The 20,994-nt window shown below is 32.2% G+C and overlaps 1 protein-coding gene across 5 annotated transcripts in view; it reads right to left on the bottom strand.

The window, feature by feature from the left end:
* Positions 1–20,994, bottom strand: part of LOC126978547 (anion exchange protein 3-like) — an 84,014-nt gene that overhangs the window by 40,715 nt on the left and 22,305 nt on the right. For 2 of the 5 annotated variants that reach the window (XM_050827476.1, XM_050827480.1), the window contains exon 1: positions 5,789–5,872. The exons of the other annotated variants lie outside the window; for them this stretch is intronic. In XM_050827476.1, the coding sequence (XP_050683433.1) occupies positions 5,789–5,857 (69 nt within the window). In that variant the 5' untranslated portion in view covers positions 5,858–5,872. Of the gene's footprint in view, positions 1–5,788; positions 5,873–20,994 lie in introns of those variants that run through there. 5 annotated transcript variants of the gene reach the window in all.

Raw genomic sequence — 20,994 nt, 5'->3', positions numbered from 1 at the left:
ATACATTATTGTGTTAATTATAATATTCCTAATTTAAACATATTGAAAACCATTTTGTACGTTTTAGCAGAAGTTCGGTTTTGGTTTCAAGCGTGTTTTAATCTATTATTTTACTATGCATCCTGAATAACACAACAAATTAAGATTTCATTGCATATTATTTTAATACAAAAATACATAATATATATATAGGGTGTCCCAAAGTTATGGGACATGAAGGGAAAGTACCTTAAATATCGAAGATAGGCTATTTTACTGAAAGAAGACTTTATGTTATTTTTAAATGTTAGTGCTTCTGCATTCAAAGATTTTCTAAAAATTACTTGCCTCGTCTGGGAATCCCACCGACTGAAATGTAAAAAAAACATCCCTACTTTTGTAATGCCAATCGAAAGAATGGCCAAAAACTAATAACTCTTCTTAAGTAACATAGTATTTTAAAAGAAAGAAAAAACGTAAAATTAATGTTTTCCTACTTGGATTGGTACGAATGGACCGATTAGATGGCCGGCCAGATCCGGGACCTTACACCATTAGATTTCTTCTTTTGGGGATCCGTGAAAGATATGCTATACAAAAAACGATACGAGAACGTGGGCGAGTTACAAACAGAATTGTGCCATATCATATCGAGTATTCACCATAAAATGATAAGAAAATCAACAGGCAGCGGACTCATTAAAATCAAATTTAATTAATTAATTTACAAAAAATAATCACTTAATTGACTACTTTTTTTTAAAATACTATGTTATTTCAGAAGAGTTATTAGTTCTTGGCCCATTCTTTCGATTGGCATCATAAGAGTAGGGGTATTTTTTTTTAACATTTAAGTCTGTTCGATTGCCAGACGAGGCAAGTAATTTTTTGAAAATCTTTGAATGCAGAATTACTAACTTTTAAAAATAACATAAAGGCTTCTTTCAGTAAAATAGACTATCTTCGATATTTAAGGTACTTTCCCTTCATGTCCCATAACTTTGGGACACCCTGTATACACAAACATACACAGAAATCGAACAGAAAAATATGTTTATATTGTTTTATGAAAAATATTTATTTTACAGGCATTTATGATTTTACTATAATATATGAACTAGCTGACCCGACAGATATTGTTCTGTTCATAATAAATAAAATACTGGTTTTTATGAATTTGTCAATAATATTTCATAACATCAAGAATTCTTTCGTAAAATATGCTCCCCGTTGTTATAATGAAATTGTTTCACAGCAGAACTGTCAAACCTGAATGTCACCGTGCGTCAATAAATTCTCTCATGGAAAATATGTACATAAAAAAAAATATATTGAAAATAATTATGGGTCCCAAATCGAAATAAAAACTATCCTATCTCTCAAGTTGGACTAAACTGCACTCCATGAAGTAATCCCCATTATAATCCGTTTATTAGTTTAGGAGTTCACTGGAAACAAACATCAGGGCACTTGATTTATAAATATTACTAGATGACCCAGTAAACGTTATATTGCCATATAAAGTAATAAAAAATATCAATAATCAAAATTTTTGGGGTATAAAATATGGATGACGAACGATTCTCAGACCAACCAAATAAATCGTAGATAAAATTTATCGTACTACAATAATCATTATATTCGATTGCCATTTTAAAACTCCATTGCGATCCGTAATAGCTTTAAGGGCAAGTGTATACACTTTTATAATTAAGGCCGAGCCACTGTTCAGGCATTAATTATAAACAAATTTAAATATTTTATTAAAAAATGGCTTCGTCGTAAATCCTACTACTTCACATAAATGAATATCTAAGTGATCCGACAGCCTGGGGCTAGATTATGTTTATTTTATAGCAATAGCAATGACAGTACAATATTTTAAATTTTTATTTAAAAGAGCGCAAAAAAAAGAATGTTGGGAGAGTTTCTTGCGCCGCTCTGAGCGTCATTTTTGTCCCGAAGCGTCTAGTATATTAGAAATGACATTAAAAAGAATTTTAAAGCAATCAATTTTGAGAAAATAAATGCCTTTCATGCCTTTATGTGTGGATGGGATAGAGTTACAAAAATAGGTGTTGATCGTAGATGGGTCAAAATTTGAAGTAGTATGTATTTTAATACTAAATCATAATAAATTAAAAAAACATTGTCAAAATATTAAAAAAAAACTATATAGGGATGGATGACTCTTATCATATAGGGGTATGAAAAATAGATGTTGGCCGATTCTAAGACCGATATACACACTAATTTTCAAACCAATTGGTTTAGCTGTTTCGGAGGAGTTTGGTAACAAAAACCGGGACAAGAGAATTTTATATGTAAGAAGATATATAATATATTAAGAAGATATTAAATATACAAAATTCTCACTTAATAACCTTTACTTATTTACGATGTGTGTGGATTGATGCATCTACTGTACCCAATAACTCTTATGTTTTTACTTAGTAATTTACATTTACTTTTTTTTTTTTCACTAACTCGTATAAGGCATTTGACGTATTTTTGTTGCATCACTTTACATTATATTGTAATTGAAATGTTTCGTAAAACGATGAAGCTGTAAGTGTTGATTTACAAAGAGTGGGAATGAGTTTCCTGCCACTTCTTCTCATTAAAGCTCAACATTTTCCAAATCTATTCATTTCTTAAAAAATAAAATAACCTGAGTTATTTTGCAGACACATCAAAAGCTGTTTCGCTGCTTTGTAGAATATTTGCAACGTACAGAATCAGTTGGCATTCTGGTATTATGTTGTGCATAATGAATCTTCACTTTAATGGTTATTTTTAACTTTGAATAGTTATATCTTATATAAAAAATTCTCGTGTCACAATGTTACCTTACACCTCCGAAACGGCTTTACTGATTTTGACCAAATTTTATATGCATATTGAGTAGGTCTGAGAATCGGCTACTATCTATTTTTCAAATTCCCAATTTTTTTCTTACATTTATTTTTATTTTTATATTATTATGATTCAGCATTGAAAAATACATACAAATTTAAATTTTCGCCCTTCTACGATCTACAACAATTTTTATATCACGATTTTTATATTATTATGTTCCATCCACCATATCGATATAGGGTTGCAAGATGGCAATCGAATACAATAATTGTAGTACGATATATTTGGTAGGTCTGAGAATCGGTTGCGTCAAAATTTTAGTAATTGATTTTTTTTAATATGTTATATGGCAATACGAAGTTTGCTGGGTCAGCTAGTATTTTTATAATAATTTTTGTCGAAGTTTTATATTTCACTTTATCTATAGATTTTAAGTGTAGATGTATACATCTACACTTAAAATAAAATAGTAACAAAGAACTGCACATTGAATATATTTTTGTTCAACAAACAATATAGAGTCCAAAAAAGAACTTTATAGAATTTTTTTGTGTGTTTTGTTGGTTTGTATGTATGTTATTTATTTATTCAATGAACAAAATTAACTTAATATATATATAGCTTCTAGATAGCATTTTTTTAGCTTTACTTTGAAAATGTTCTTTTGCAGTTAAAAAACTTAAAACTATGAAAAGATTTAATTCTGATTTGCATGAGTATTACCAAGAGGTAAATACAACATATAGGTTACACGTTATCACGTTAGATGCAGACTACTGCTTGATGAAGCCAGGGGAATCAGAGAAAGTGTTTGCGCTTTTTAAGGTTCCGTATACAAATGGAAAAAATCGGAACCCTAATTGTTTCGTCATGTCTATCTGTCCGTCTGTATATGTCACAACCACTTTTTTCCAAAACTATAATGTCGAAACTTGGTATGTAGCTGTATTCTGTGAACCTCGTCAACATTTTTACACAAAAATAGAATTGAAAAATTTTGGCGGTTCCCCATACTTTTAGAACTGAAACTCAAAAAAACTTTTTCATCAAACCCATACGTTTTGCATGTGGTTTATCAGTGGATGTCTTCAAAAATTATATTGACGTTTCTAATCATTTTTTCTAAACTGAAAAATTTGCACGATAGAACACTTCCAAAGTAGTAAAATATGTAGTCCCCCCCCCCCCCCCCTGTAACTTCTAAAATAAGAAAATGATAAGACTAAAAACAGATATGATGTACATTACCATGCAAACTTACATCGAAAATTGGTTTGACCGAGATCTAGTAAGAAGTTTTTTTTTATATGCGTATAAATTTTGAGCAAAGACTTTTGCCTTTTCCTTTTAAGTAATTTAATGTCATTTTCCTTTCTACATAACTTTTATGCTATGTTACTTGCTGCTACGGAACCCTTAATAAATAAATAAATAATAAATAAATTTCGTTTATTTCAAAGATTACATATACATTTTTTAGTGGTTGAGACTTCCTAGTAAGTTGTCTTAGGACACTTGTATTGGGAATATCTCGCAACTTAGATATGATTAGAAACCAAATTTTACAATTTACAATTAATTGTGTGTGTGTGTGTGTGTGAGTGAGTGAGTGAGTGAATGTGTGGATGTGGGTTTGAATTGGACCTTTGGACCCAATCCATCTATGCAATGCGTGTGTTTATCATGTCAGTCTGATCAGGAGATTTTCCACTTCATCATAAGCAAGACAAGTTAGCCAATTATTTAAAGCTTTTCTGCATAGATGTGATGTCATAGGATGTATATTTAGGACACGATTTAGTTTATTATATAAGAACACTGATTGACAGCTAAACTGTCGTTCAGCAAAAGTAGTGCGAACAGTAATGGTATCTGCTACTTTATCATTTCTTCTACTGATCAATTTGGCGTGATCTAGCGGAAGTGACTTGTGGACGGCTGAAATGATGTTAAGAACATAAAGTTTCCTAATTGTCAAAAGATTACAAGTCAAATAGAGTGAATCAGTTGGAAATCTTAAAGGTTTGAAGTACATGACCTTGAGAAGTATTCTTTGAGCTCTTTTCAATTCTAAGAGGCTTATCTTAGTTGCACCGCCCCATACCGGGATGCAGTAGGTGATCACTGATTGAGCCAAAGCGATGTATATTTTATTAAGGACTGTGCATAACGTGCCGCAGAGTTTTAAAAATCCACATAAGTTTTCTCACCCTGGTTATGACCAGTTCGATTTGGGAATGCCAACTTAACAATTTTTAATGGGCAAGTCCGACCCGCACTAGGCCGCATTTTTTATAACGTATCCTTGTCGGATTGTCCTAGAAAAACCACGCAAGGAAGCTCATTCCATTCTTTGGTTCTAAGCAGAAGAAAGTTAATTGAATAACCGCACTGAAGAAGAACGCCAGACAGACAAGAACAGATGGTAAAGATGTTATCTAAGTTTGTGGTCGAGAGGAGGTATCGGAAACAATCATGTCAATCAGCTCTTCGAAACAATCACTCAGTGATAGAACTGTCATAACTACTTTTTTCATTCTAGAATTTAGTATTATTTAGAAATTGTTGTACTCTTTAATGCAAAAAAATAACGTGACCAAAATTAAAAACTTTAATTATAATTTAAAACTTGATAGTTAGTAATGACAATAACATCTTCAATTCAAACAAATTTATATCGCATGTTTAGCATTTATTTTTTCTATAGATTTTGCTAATATTTCGTTTATTAAGATATATTAATTAAGTATTACTTATATATCTGATGGGCTTAATATCAATTTTAAGCATATAATTATCATTCAAAAAAATTATGAAGTCAATTGTATATGAATTTAAAACAGTCTAAAATCTTTTAATTTGAGACTAAAAACATCCATGCAGCTAACAGTTAATTTATTTGTTATAATTACATACCATGATCAAAATGCATCGGTTGAACAATAATTACCTGTTCGCGGTTATCAATCGGCCTATGATATTGCATTACTGGGCGGTGCGGACTAGGTTCTTCATTCATGTTAGTTGCCCGCCCAGTCGGCTGTTTGTCACGAGACAATCTGTCCTACTGCCGCGCTGCAAGTCGTACATAGAATATTGTCTCTTAAGCAGGGCAATCAAGTCACATTTATTCAATAACAGATACTACATCTATGTCGTAGATTCACGATCGAATGCACATCTCACGAGCTCGCATTACAATAAGTGTCACTAGTAATTATTTCATAACTTGAGATATAATTATAAATGATAACGATGCCTTTTCAGTATTTTCCGCTTCAGTTTCATGGCCTTTTCTTATTTAAAATAATAATAATGAAACACTTTTACACAAATTATCTTGCCCCAAACAAAGGATAGCCTTTGCTATGGGTTGCTTGATAAAGATATATTTAATACAACATACTTACTTAAACATAGGTACATAAATGTACAAAACGCATGTTTCGGAAAGAAACAACCTTGAATAGCTATGACAATGAATCATAGGTTTTTTGTAGTTTAATGCAAATTCCTTTAATTTATTTTTCAATTTCATTGGAGTATAAACATCCAAAGTCACTGATATAGCCCAGATGGTTGCGAAACTGAAGTGGCAGTGGGCAGAGCATAGCTCGACGCACAGATGGCTGTTAGTGCAGTAAAGTCCTCGAATGGCGACCACGTACCGGAAGACCAAATGTTGGTAGGCCTCTCACAAGATGGACCAACCGCGACGGTCTGGTCAATTTCGCCGGAATAGGTTGGATGAGGGCAGCGCAGGACCGATCGTCATTGCGATCTTTGGGGGAGGCCTTTATCTAGCGGTGGACGTCTTTCCGCTGAAATGACGATGATGATGATAATAAACAAGCTTGATGTTATAAGAGATTACCGCGACTCGTGCTTTCAAGCAGATAAATACTAAAATATTACAGTTTGTTCGATTTTCGAAAGATGCTTTGCAAGTGTTTTCTAATTACATTAATGTTTATTTACCCTAGTAAAGTATTATGAAATAGCTCTAAACTATGAACGATCACAACCTAGAGAATTATATAAATAATAATATATATGTTATAAAATAAATGTGTACAAATATAACAGAAACAGAAACACCTTATTTAAATGCAATGTGATGAAATAAATACAAATATTAATATTTCTATAATCATACGAGTATCTCTCTACCTCTTTACGGGCATAATAACTTTATAATATTGTATTATATGTATATGGATGCATATACAGGGTGTTCCAAAGTTATGGGACATGAAGGGAAAGTACCTTAAATATCGAAGACAGACTATTTTACTGAAAGAAGACTATGTTATTTTTAAAAATTAGTAATTCTGCATTCAAAGATTTTCTAAAAATTACTTGCCTCGTCTGGGAATCGAACCGACTTAAATGTAAAAAAAAACACCCCTACTCTTATGATGTCAATCGAAAGAATGACCAAAAACTAATACTCTTCTTAAGTAACATAGTATTTTAAAAGAAAGTAGTCAATTAAGTGGGTATTTTTTTGTAAATTAATTCATTAAATGCTCAAAATGTGATCCCTCTTGTCTTATGCAAATCGCCCACCCTCGCCCACGTTCTCGTATCGTTTTTTGTATAGCATATCTGTCACGTATCCCCAAAGGAAGAAATCTAATGCTGTAAGGTCCGGGGATCTGGCCGGCCATCTAATCGGTCCATTCGTACCAATCCAAGTAGGAAAACATTCATTTTACGTTGTTGTTTCTTTTAAAGTACTATGTTACTTAAGAAGAGTTATTAGTTTTTGGCCATTCTTTCGATTGACATTATAAAAGTAGGTGTGTTTTTTTTTACATTTCTGTCGGTTCGATTCCCAGACGAGGCAAGTAATTTTTTGAAAATCTTTGAATGCAGAAGTACTACCTTTTAAAAATAACATAAAGTCTTCTTTCAGTAAAATAGCCTATCTTCGATATTTAAGGTACTTTCCCTTCATGTCCCATAACTTTGGGACATCCTGTATAATAATATAATATACTATCTTAGGGATGTAAATAGGAGCATGTGACTACGAATCCTATCTAACGTAGTATTAACGTAGCAATTTTCTACGAACGCTACAATATTATATTCCCCGAGGAAAATTTATTAGCTTTGTAGAATTCCAGTTTGCAGATTAATGTGAACACATCAAGAATCCATGTAAATTGAAACATATTTTACAAAAATAAAAGAACTTAAATTGGTTTTGGAGAATTGGTCCCTATTTAAAATTATTAATTTACTTAATTTAACTTTACGTCAGTTTTCATAAGCTAGTTCGTTAAAATATTTTTTAAAATAGTATTTTTTTTTCACAAGAACTTACACGTGTACGACGATATAGCCTGGATTGCAACTTATTGTTAAGAGCCAATTAAGTCCACATATATAATATGATTTGTAGCACAATTACGACTCGGTATCTCGGATTATTCCTTGAAAGTTCGTATAATGATAATTCCAATAAACCTTAACTTGGCTAGGATATTATTCATTCTAAAGAGTTCCGATGTATACTTTTCGTCTTTATCGTCAGATCACTTCAGAGGTGCTATTTTATTTCAATATGTATATTTTTTTATTAATGTATATGTCAAAGTTAGATATTTAATTCTAAGAGAAGTTGAACCATCATTTTTCATTCATCATCAAAGGCCCAGTAATTTAATAAAATCTGAGAGATTTTATATAATTTCAAGGACCTTAAACATCTATGGCACAAGAATGATTAGTAAATAGAATACCTGATATTTTAAACGATATGCCAAATAACCTACAAAATTTATATAAAATGAACGGAAAATATACAAGTTTACTGAAAAGATATATTTATGTGTAGTTCCCCAATCGATGCTTTTTGAACTCGATTTGTGTCTACAAATTTTGTGCAATTCGCAAAATTTTTGATAGTAATAATCATGAGTCTTGATTTTTTCATATGAAATTTAACCGTTACACGAAAAGAATTGAGAAAATAAATAAATAATTTATAAGAATTCAAATACTTAACTAAAATATAATACAATGTTCCTCTGGAGGAATCACAGGACCGTTGCCGTACAGGTATTCGCGCTTTTTTTGAAGGTACCAATTTATAAGGGAAGTTATAAGGTAAGATAAAGGATGTCGTATCATCCCGGAAACACCGCACAAGGAAGTTCATTTCACAGCTATGTAGTACGTGGAAGGAAGCTCCTTGAAAACCGCACTGTGAAGGACCGCCACACATCTAGATGGTGGGGATGATATCCTTACTTGTGGCGTGTCGTGCGAAGGTGGAATTCGGCAGCAGGAATAAACAAATATTTTAAACACAAATTGTAACGATGAAATAACTTAAACATCATAATTTTACGCAAATATCTACAGTTTTTCCAGTGATCAATCCACGACGCTATTAAGGCGGGGCCGACAAACAATACTCATGCATTTCACATAAAATGCGACGGTTGAAATATTAACTTTTACTTTGAAAAATGAAATAACGAACATTATTAATTATGCTTTAACAAAATAACCATAATAATATATGTGTTGTATACCTCTGCCCAAAACAATAAAGTTTTAACTGCCAGTTAAAACAATAAAGATTATAAATGTACAAGTGATATCTTTAGAGCAATCTTTTGATTTTATGTCAATAAAATATTTTTGACTTTGACTTTGATAATAATTATTTACCCATACTATGTAGCGGTCGGAGTTACAAGCATATATCCCTTATTTTATCCCCTTTGAGGTGAAATTGTCTTGCATTAATGTTATTTCAGGAAACTGTGCAAAATTTTAAGTTTGTTGCACCAATTGTGTCAACTTTGTGTTTCAATGAATCAGACAGTCAGTTCTGTAAATATATTTATATTTTTTATAAACTGATACATACTTTGATTCTAATCCCTTATTAGCAGAAGAAGAAATAGCCTTAAACATCAGAAAGGAGTTTCACGACTACCACGACTAGTTTCTTTCAAAGTTAAAACATCTTTAGCGGCGTGAGCACTTTTCTTGGAATGGGTTTATATCTCGTACCTATTGTTAAACTCGCGTCAGGACACGTGACCTGATCAAAAATCATCGAAATTGCAATGAAAATGCTTCCACTAGTATCGTGCCAGGCCACGTGACTTGAAGATTAACTTTTAAATGTAAAATAGTTGTAATAGTTCTGAAGAGTTAATTTCATTTTGGTGTACGATAGCGCAATAAATGACAAGCCGGCACTCACAAGAAGACATTAATAAAGCCGTTTTGGGAATAGGATATGCAGCACTCGAATTATAATATGGTGAGTAAAAAAAATATGTATACATCTGGCTGATATTAAAATTAAGTTTTTCATGATCATTTCACGGCATTTTCCAGTCTCGTTTAGGTCATGTAGTAATCAAAGTGATAAATAGCCGCATACTTAACTACACAATTTTTTAATGCTAATAATCACATAGCAACCTAAGTATCTTTAAGTATTGCATTAATTATTTGTTTCATCTTAAATATATTTACTTACCGTACTATTATATCTAAAAAATCTGTGTGTAAAGGCTTTAAAAATGTTTGGTGCAAGGCACTGATAGATAACAAGGTCATGGCGACGATCGGTCGATAACGGCATTATCATTTTTACTAGCAGCTGTTATCAAACGATCGAACACTTAGTTAAATGTTAGAACATGCTTTCTGAAAGAGGGCCATTGATTTGGAGAGGAACACTTCAGAAATAATACATAGGTATTATAAATACTAAGCACTTATTAGTATAACGAAGCAATACAATTATAATTTTTAATGCAGTAGTTCACCTCGACTTCACCAAAATTTTAATCGCAAACAGGTTAATAATGTTAGCGAATCTCGTAAATTTGCTTTAGAATAAATTATATCATATCATCGCCGAGGTTTAGGCAGATACGTTTTAAGTGCAAAAATTCAATAAAATTCTTTAAATCATAGGTCTAGGTGATTGTTTGATAATATATTGTATCGCTTTATAAATTTTATCGGCTCTGTATATATATATAAATATACAATAAATATACACAGTAGTCTATTTGTTTCTTCGTAACCTTCTCAGCAAAAAAAGTTATTTGTAAAATTGCAATATCCTTCTAAACGTGAAACTCAAAACATCTGCTTTCACATAAGATAGTTACCAACAGTAGTAATAATAAAGATACCTGTGAATTGTATTGAAAACTTGTGTGTACCCGATTTGGGGGAAATAAGGGCATAAACACTCTCGAAATCTTATATCCTACTGGTTGTAACCTAACGAATGTCTTAACACTGAATGCTAATTTATTATGACTTATTCTATGAGCCCTACGGAGAGTCAGACGGTATGTCAGCGAGATCACACCTGCGACCGATCGGCAATGCGTGGGCGCGTCTTAGTAGTCGATGTTTATGTTCGTATGAACGTTTATGTGTATGTAGGTATATGTGTGCTTCGTGCAGCTGACATGACTAGCTACTTAACGCGAACAATAGCTTTAACCGGCGAAGATTGGATGGTTACGGTTAACAGTTAAGGTTATGACGTCATCTACAAATTGTCAAACTCATTTTTTGCTTAACCCGTAGTTTAACATGTTTGTTATTGCTAAAGATGGTTCGTGCAACCCAGCCTAAGTCTTTGCAATAAATAGTTATTTAAAAATAATAATAAAAAATCTCTTTTATCATATTTTCCTTAAACTCAAACAAACTTGGACTACATCCTCACCATCCGGATTCATGAAATTCGTCTACAAGAAACTCTCTTCGACGTACAACCAAACTATGGAATACGCTTTTTTGCGTGTTTTTTCCAGAACGATGCCGGCCGGCAATGCTTCTGTGATTCTTTTGTTGAGCAAGGGTGATCACTTATCATCTAGTGACCAGGACGCTCGTTCGTCTTCTTCCATGAATAAGATTGATATAAGAACTTCTTCTTATATCAATCATGACGAACCAATATATATAATATATAAATTTTAACTTATCGTCGAGTGATTCCCACATCATCATCATCATATCAGATGGATGTCTGCTGGACAAATGCCTCCCCCAAAGATCTCCACGGATCTCGACGACGATCGCTGCCCTCATCCAACCTGTTCCGGCGATCCTGACCAGGTCATCGGTCCATCTTGTTAGGGGCCGACCGATACTACGTCTCCGGTACGTCGTTGCCATTCGAGGACTTTCTGTCCCAACGGCTATCTGTCCGTCGAGCTGTGTGCCCTGCCCATTGCCACTTCAGTTTCGCAATAAATTCGGCTATGTCGGTGATTCTCACATAGAAAGAAAAAAATCATACAATCATTCCTATTTCCAGTTAAACTCAGATTTATCTCAGTTCTTATACTGTCATTCAATTTCACACTTATTACGCTCCTCGGAGCCATTTCTACAGCATTCCGTTAACCTCTATTGCCTTGCTAAGTTGCATTGAGTTCATAGGAACACGTTTACAGCTCAACACACTACAAATTAACGTTAAAATCGGAATAATACCTAAAGTAACCACTGAGTATGTAATTGAAATATAACTGAAATTCCTGGTTGAAGAAATAATGATTTAATAGGTTACTTTACAAGTTAAAAACGTGTTCTTAATAAACGTCATTCGAAACGGACGCGACGCGTCTAGAAAAATGTATGTCGAGGATGTTTATTGACATAAAAAATTTGAAGTTGTTCATAACACGTTAGGATAAAAATGGAATTTCGTTTTTCGTTCAATTTAATAATAATTACTAATATTTAAGTAATTTTGAGAAAAAATCTTCAAAGAGCACGAAATTTACATTAAAAAAGTCCTGACTCTCGTATAGTATGTACGCACTCGAGAACCATTAACCCAATTGAAATGAAATTTTGCACACATATAAAACGCAACATGACCACTCCGACGAAAATAGTTACGTTGGTTACGGATACGTGGCGCTGGTGGCATGGATTCTTATATTTTGAACCATAGCTCGAATTTATATGAATTTTGCACCTTTCGAACACCTTCGTAGATGTTTTTAGGTGTAGCGAAGAGCACTGAACACTAGAGCTGTTATTAATAATTATAATTCAACGTCGAACAAATTTTTTAGTAGTAAATTGTGTTATTATATAAAAATACTCCGTCGGATTTTTTTTAAATATAATTGTTCAAAAAAGAGTTTATACTAATAATTTTACAATTTCTTTTTGCAATCACCGTGTCGACAAATGACGACATAAAAGTTACAATTTCATTATTAGACAAACTGAAAAAACTGTTGTAATATGGTATTAAATTGTCCATAGATGTATTGCAAAGTAAACGTATTAACAAAAAATTAAAATTAACAGTTATTTACTCCAGCAGTACTAAAACTCATAACGGTACCTAAGAACTTTTAATATTTTACGACGACGTGTGATGGTGCGAGTAATGTGGAGTAGTACAACAAATGCAATTTATTTAAATTAGGTCGATCGAATTGTAAAGCCGTCAAGCTGGTTTTTAAACATAATTTTATTCCAAGGATAACACGTCCCGAATTACAGTTCATCGACCAGTTCAGCAGTAAGCATCACATTTGTATACTCTAATCATTGGCTTGTTATAATATCGAATGAGATAATACTGATTCACCGCCTATCTTAAACAATAATTATCATATTCAGAAACGGAAAGTCTACTGTAACCTACTCACTAACAATTACACACACTCACACACACATTTTTTTTTTATTTATTTAATTTTAATTGTTTCGTTTGTCATAGTCATTTGCAGGTTATACTGCAAATATATGAGTCACTGGTGCTCTATCTCTAATGGTATGGAGAAATAGTGACTAAAATAATAGTAATAAGTAGTTAGTTAAGATTAACATTATTATGAGTCTGTAGTTACTTTGAAATAAAGTTTTATTATTATTATTTGTCGAGGAATCACTGACCCCGAAGGTACAGTTTTAACTAGTTTCGGGGTCAGAGGTCAACTTCTATTAATATCACTGCAAAACCGATTTAAATAGTTAGTATTATGTAATAAATATTGTACATTTACTAATTTAAGTTATTTGCAGTGAGTGTAAAAAAGAAAATGAAATAAAGTATTAAAGTACTGATACAAAAACTGCCTCAAACTATTAGATTTACAAAACGTTAATCACCAGAACAGTACAAGAGACCGTGACGAATTAAAAATAAGTAATTTGAAAATCTTTACAATAGCACATTGTAAATCTCTTTTGTTAGACAAAACTGCATGTAAAACATTAATAAGAATATTTGCATACCAATGGAAGATAATGCAGCACTACAATAAGCGAAAATAAATCAGTATAAATTAAAATCTATTGCGTTTTCAACCGACTTCAAAGACAAGACTAATTCGGCTGTAATTTTTATATGTTCAAAATTCAAATATTTTTTCACGGCAAAAGTAATCTGATGGGCCGACGGTGAAATTCACGCTATTTAGTGCTATCGACTTTATTATGTTTTCGAATTCTTATATTTTTATTCAAATTAAGATGTGATATCACTTATTGAAAGTCAAAAACTACCCACCATTCGGAAATGTATGCCTCAAACCTGAGAAGACCAGGTACAAGAAACTCAGAGGGCTTTTTGTGTGTAAAATTTCGATTCAACTAAATTTATACTTTAAATGACCTGACGGCCGTCGCTCCATTCTCAATCTGTAGTATCATTAAGAAAGTCATTTATAATATAGTAAATAACCTTTAGCACGTAAACTTCTTTTAACAGTTCTTTTCATAATACATTTGTAAATTGAAGACTGGCTAACTCAATGTAGCCGAATAGTAGGCATAACGAGTTAATGTTTGTTGCTCGTTTTATCATTATAATTATGTTCTAACAGATCCTGCTTCCGAGTTCGTACCATAAAAAACAGGACGGATGCACTCCTAAAACTTGAAAAGTATACCATAGCGGTTTTGGTATATACTATGAATAACTCTATAATAGAACAATTTATCCGAGCAATACTTGACCTTATTAGAATGGTCATAAGACGTTTATTTCTATACACTATAAATACAATTTCTTTAAATTGTAATAGTATTTTTCTCTCTTAACAATTGTTACTATTTCGCGGTACTTGTAGTATACTATGCCAGTTATTTAAAATTGCAATTAAACTTAGTTTATTATTTGATGTAAATTATATGTACTGATTGATATTAGTAAGAGCAAGTCCCATGTGATAGGTGTGTCAATTGCTAGGTTCAAATCAGGTACAAGGGCAACAAATGCACGCTAAACAAGTTGCCGACTCTTGGATCAAATATATTGACTATATTTATTGTATATTTTATTGCTAATAAGAACAGGTTATTATATTTCTATCTCAATAATTAAAAATATAATAACGATTAAATGATTAATATATACATAATTGGAAGTCAACTTTTTCTACTAAGCTTACCTTTACCATATCATCATCTGTCAAACTTAACTTAAATACTAACCCCCTTATTCATAATACTCTGCTTACTTAAAGCATTAAACTTCTTCTATTGACCTAAGTCAGAATGAGAAAAAACACTCCTTAGCGGCTGTTTAAAGTTAGCGGACCATTATGAATAAGGGGGGAAGTGAATAACAAATTTTGTCGATGCACTGACTTCAAAACAAAATTATATGTTAAATATTATATTCTTCAGTCTTCTCACCTCAGTCTTCTTAGCAAAATACTTGGTCTGGCCATAAATACTGTTACAATTAAAAATAAACAAAACATTTGAATTTGGAATCTGTCATTTTTATACAATTGTTCATTGAGTTTACTCATTTCGGCGCCAATACATTGTACAATATTTTGTGATATTAAAATGGAGTATGGTGATTAAGAGGACCGATTCGCTGTGATTACATTAGACAAAGTAGGTACGGAGCCAAATGCAATTTTTACAACTCTCCATACGCTTGGTATTTGTAAAATGTATGTGTACCGGACTATTAATAGGTACAGTGAGACCTCCTCTGTTTGTGACACAGAAAGATCTGGCAGTGCACGTACTTGTTCGTGTTGATACGAAAAAGGTGTTCAAAGCAGTAAGGGAAACATTTCGAAGAAATACTGTCCGAAAGCAAAAGATTTTATCTCGGGAGATGAAGATAGAACTAGAAATAGAGAAACATGCAGTAAACAAACCTAGTAAAAAACGAGTGTGCTTTATACTGTAGTAAAATAAAATAATAATTTAAAAAATTCTTCAAGAACAAAATGAAATTGCGAAATAATTAAGAAATCACCTTTCGCGTAACACTAGTACTAGCACTCACGCATTCACCAGCTTACTTCTAAAGCCAAGCGTGCCTTAAGAAGTTTTATTTAACCTTAATTAGATATAAGAAAGAAGTTGGCAAAATAATATATTGATTACAAAGAAAATGAAAATTGTAGTTCACTGTTATACTGTTACTAGCTGACCCAGCAAACGTTGTATGGCCGATATTAAAATCGCGATACAAAAGTAACTGTTGATCGTAGATGGGTGAAAATTTGAAGTTGTATCTATTTTTAATGCTGACTCAGTATTAAACAAAAAAAAAATTAAAAAAAAATATCGTGTGGACCACCCTTAACATTTAGGGGCATGAAAAAAGATGTTGTCCGATTCTCAGACCTACCCAATATGCACTCAAAATTTCATGAGAATTCGGAGGAGTTCAATGTTTAACACCATGACACGAGAATTTTATATATTAGAATATTTTCGACATTCGAGTAGGAGACGTTCTGTTATATAATTGTCTAAACTCTGTCTTTACCATAAATCTAAGTATACTACTTTACTCCTTAAGCTTACTTTTTTTCTATTTTTGTATAATAATCTATGATAAAAACTAATTTTTTGGAAATTTCATCCTTGTCTTCTAGGGAAGGGCAAACGGGTAATGATATAGCTACATGCATATAAGACCACATATACAAAGAACAAAAGACGAAAGATGGTCCAAAGTAGTAAAGAATTGGTACCCTATAAATAGGAAACGAAATCGAGGCAGGCCTAATAAGAGATGGAGCGATGACATAGTAGAAACAGCAGGAGAGATGTGGACAAGAATTGCAAGAGACAGGAACAAGTGGAAATCAATGGAGGAGGCTTTTACCGCTAAAGGCGGTCCTTATGTCGAAATTAATAACTAATTATACTAACAAAATTTATATTTTTATTTAAAATAGTGAATACTAACACATACTAACAAATACAATTTATAAGTAAATATCTTAATGTATAGATGTAAGGAAATAAAACTATAAATAAATATAAGACCAACATTATTATCTAAGTAACACTATTTTATTTATTTTAACAAACCAATAGATTGGTCAGATTTACACAAAATTAAAACTGATAGACACATTAATAGGCGATTTGGCATCAAAACATGAACAGGTGTTTTGTATCCACGGTATTTAAAACATTAAACAACTACTACTAACTCCGACGCCATTCCCTTTAATAACACCTGTTATAGGAGACGGACTTATTTGTTTGATTTCAGTTATTTAAAAGCCATTATAGGATTTTATATTTCTTCTAGTACTTATATAAATATACTCACAACTTAGTTATTTGAATAACAATTTGGATATAATTAAACAATACTTGTAATTTTTTGGAATGGTGACTTTAAAATAAATCCAGTTCTGAACCATCAGAACTGGATTTATTTTAAAAACCACCAGGTTTCAGTGCCATCATCAAAACACAACTAAGACACAAAAAGTAACCCAGTCACTCACAAATATTTGGCAAAAAATTTTATAGAGAAGGTATACATACTTTCGAGAAAAACCTCTCGGATTTATCTCGTTTTCAATAAATGAATATATTTCTTAAATATTGTTCAATAATATAATATAATAACATTTATAACATAATGAAAACAATAATATTATGTAACATAAGTATGTTTCTAAGTTAATACTTAATTAATTAACGTGTTAATACACAGATTCAATTGTAAATAAAAAAAAACATAATTTGTTTAAAATTTTTCCACTTACTACAATATCCGCGTAAAATGTGCGCATTTGGGCTGGGTCACACAAACATAGACCTTAACCAAACGCCATAGTGTTACGGCCGTTCCCAATATTCAGTCTATTTCCGGTTGTGACCTACTTGAGATAAAAACCATAACTATCGTTGACTTTTCTGTCCCAATAAAGTTATCGACGGTAACTCACCTTATCCGTACACGCTCTCTGTCACTGGGTGGACGTATAGCTTACCAGCGATACAAGTTTGTATGGAAATTGCAATTCACACGTCCCAATATAAGGCGATAAGAATGGCTTATCGGGGGGTATATTGGGACAGCATCAGATTATTGACAGCTAATTACTGACAGTAGAAGGTAGTAATTTATCTCTATCTGTAGATAGTATATTGGGAACGGCCGTTAAAGAGTTTGATGTTTGTAGGAATGTGACAGATAAGTTTTTGTTATGGATTCGGAACTAATGATTGACCTATTGATATTATGCAGATTCAGTATCGAATATCTGGACGACCGAGCCTTGCTCAGATTTTTAAGAAGGTACAAAACTTGAACAAAAAAATACTAATAGGACATCTTGACTCTAACCGGGGTCTTCTGCTTTCCAGATCACCCATTGCCCCATCTGAGCTATTATAGTCTTGTATAATATAATGTCGAAATTTACCTTATAAAATATAATATAAATATAATATAATAGATAAAACTACATTTTTTTTTAAATTGAAACCTAGCTAGATCGATTTATCGCCCCCGACATCCCCTGTATACCAAATAAATTTAATTTTAAATCGTTGGAGCCGTCGCCGAGATTCTGAATATATATATATATATATATACAAGAATTGCTCGCTTAAAGGTATAAGAATAATGAATGACATAAATAATCAGAAAAATAATAATCTGTGGGCGTCTTCCGGCTCATATGATTGTGAGAGAGAGAACATTGAAAGCCGTGAATTAGCTAGATGTTGATCTCGAAATTTCGACCGCCGTCATTGTACCACATAAACCCAATTACCGTCCATTTTTTATTGAGTATCGGTATGTTTTTACGCTCAGCAAAAGTTTCGAACTTCCTTTCTCTATTTTTAAATAATTTTGTAAGCGAAACAGGAGAGGGCTAAAAATATGTATTAATAAACATCGAAATATCTATTTTGATTCTTAATACTTGTTGTTTTACCGGAACAGATTTATTAATATTTGTTGTTAAGCCGCAAACCAACACCGCAGTCGATCCATTGCGGTTAGTAAGATAGAAGCGCAGTGTCAAATAAACGGCCTAAGAGTAGTAATAAGAGTCCCGTTGATTATCCATTGGATATGGAACGGATATTTAGGAACTCTGACGTCGAATATAATGTAAGGCTTAATATAATTTATCTATCTATATATATAAAAATGAATTGCTGTTCGTTAGTCTCGCTAAACTCGAGAACGGCTGGACCGATTTGGCTAATTCTGGTCTTGAATTATTTGTGGAAGTCCAGATAAGGTTTGAAAGGTGAATAAATAGGAAATTGCTGCTAAATTAAATAAAAACAACAAATTTGTTTTTCCTTAGATGTGTCCATACATAATTTCTATGAGAAAATTTATTGACGCACGGTTTGACAGTTCTGCTGTGAAACAATTTCATTACGACAGCAGGGTGCATATTTTACGAAGTAATTTTTGATGTTATCATAACATAATTGACAATATCATATAAAAACATTCTTTTATTTATTATATACCTACAGAACAACGTCTGTCGGGTCAGCTAGTTTTAAATAAAATATTTTACGCCTGTGGTAACAAATATATGACGCCATTGCAATGAATGAGTTTAATCAGCGGTTAGCAGATGTTTATTATCTAATAGCACCTTCATGTCGTATGATAACATGAAAAATTAACGCGTTTCGAACCAGTGACAGATGAAGAGTTCGTGACTTTGGCCTTTATTTATTTAAAAAATTTAAAAATCTGTTATCCTGATGTTATAATGCGTAGCACACGTGTTTCATTCATTGTGTGAGCAAAATCATGAGCACAATAATTATTACCAACAACGTCATAAAGGTTAAGCATATGAAAATAGCATGTAGACCAAATATTTGACCTGCAGTATTTTACTTACATAACCAACTTTAAATAACTTTTATTATTTTTTAATTTATTTTTATCATTTTCTTTTTACTAGGGAGTTATTTATTACATAACTTTATTGGGGAATTTCCATGAAAATAGATGTTTAGGGTATCGAGTTAATAGTTTACAGTTCATAGTAATGTTTCCCTTATTTTTATTTAAGACGAGTGGTGGACGACTCGCCTTGTAGAGTCTAACCACCTTATTCATATTGGTCCGCTAACTTTAAACAGCCGCTTAGGAGTGTTTTTTCTCATTCTGACTTAGGTCAATAGAAGAAGACAGAGTGAGAATTATCAATGATTTAAGTTAGCAGACTATTATGAATAAGGGGGTATATATTTTTTATTAACACTAGCGGACCCAACAGACGTTGTCCTGCACACACGTGTTAAATTTGAAAAATTGGTCCAAACGTTAGGAGGAGATCACTAACATACGTAGGAAAATCATATGTCGACTGTATTGAGAATCTGAACCAATCTCAAATTCACGGGATCACTAAAAAATCATCAAAATCGGTCCAACCATTTAGGAGATAGTTCAACTTTGAACCATCCTCGAATCCACTTCAACACACACAGAAAGATTTCATTCAAATCGGTCTAGCCGTTTAAGAGGAATTCACTGTCAACACACGTACAGAAGAATTATATATATATAAAGATGGCAATCTGACCATCCAATAACTAATTAGATTTCTTCATTGTTTAATAGGTTTTAATTTTATTTGCCGAACGAAAATTTATTTCATAAATAATAACAGCCCTTCTTATTCCCTATAAGCACAATGCTTAGCTGCAAGTGACAGTTTTGTCAAATTTCAAAAGCCGGAGTTCGTGGGAACAAACACAGGGACAGGAAATACAACAGGACTTCAAAAACAAAAAATGGTATACGTACACCCACCCACACCACGTGTAAATATTTATTTTCACTTCAGTTTTATTTATATGTATAAATAATACCAAATGAAAATCGTTAAAGTCAAAACACAAGACTTT

Source organism: Leptidea sinapis, chromosome Z, assembly GCF_905404315.1.
Source record: "Leptidea sinapis chromosome Z, ilLepSina1.1, whole genome shotgun sequence".
NCBI classification, from domain to species: Eukaryota; Metazoa; Arthropoda; class Insecta; order Lepidoptera; family Pieridae; genus Leptidea; species Leptidea sinapis.
This window is presented reverse-complemented; position numbering and strand designations above follow the sequence as displayed.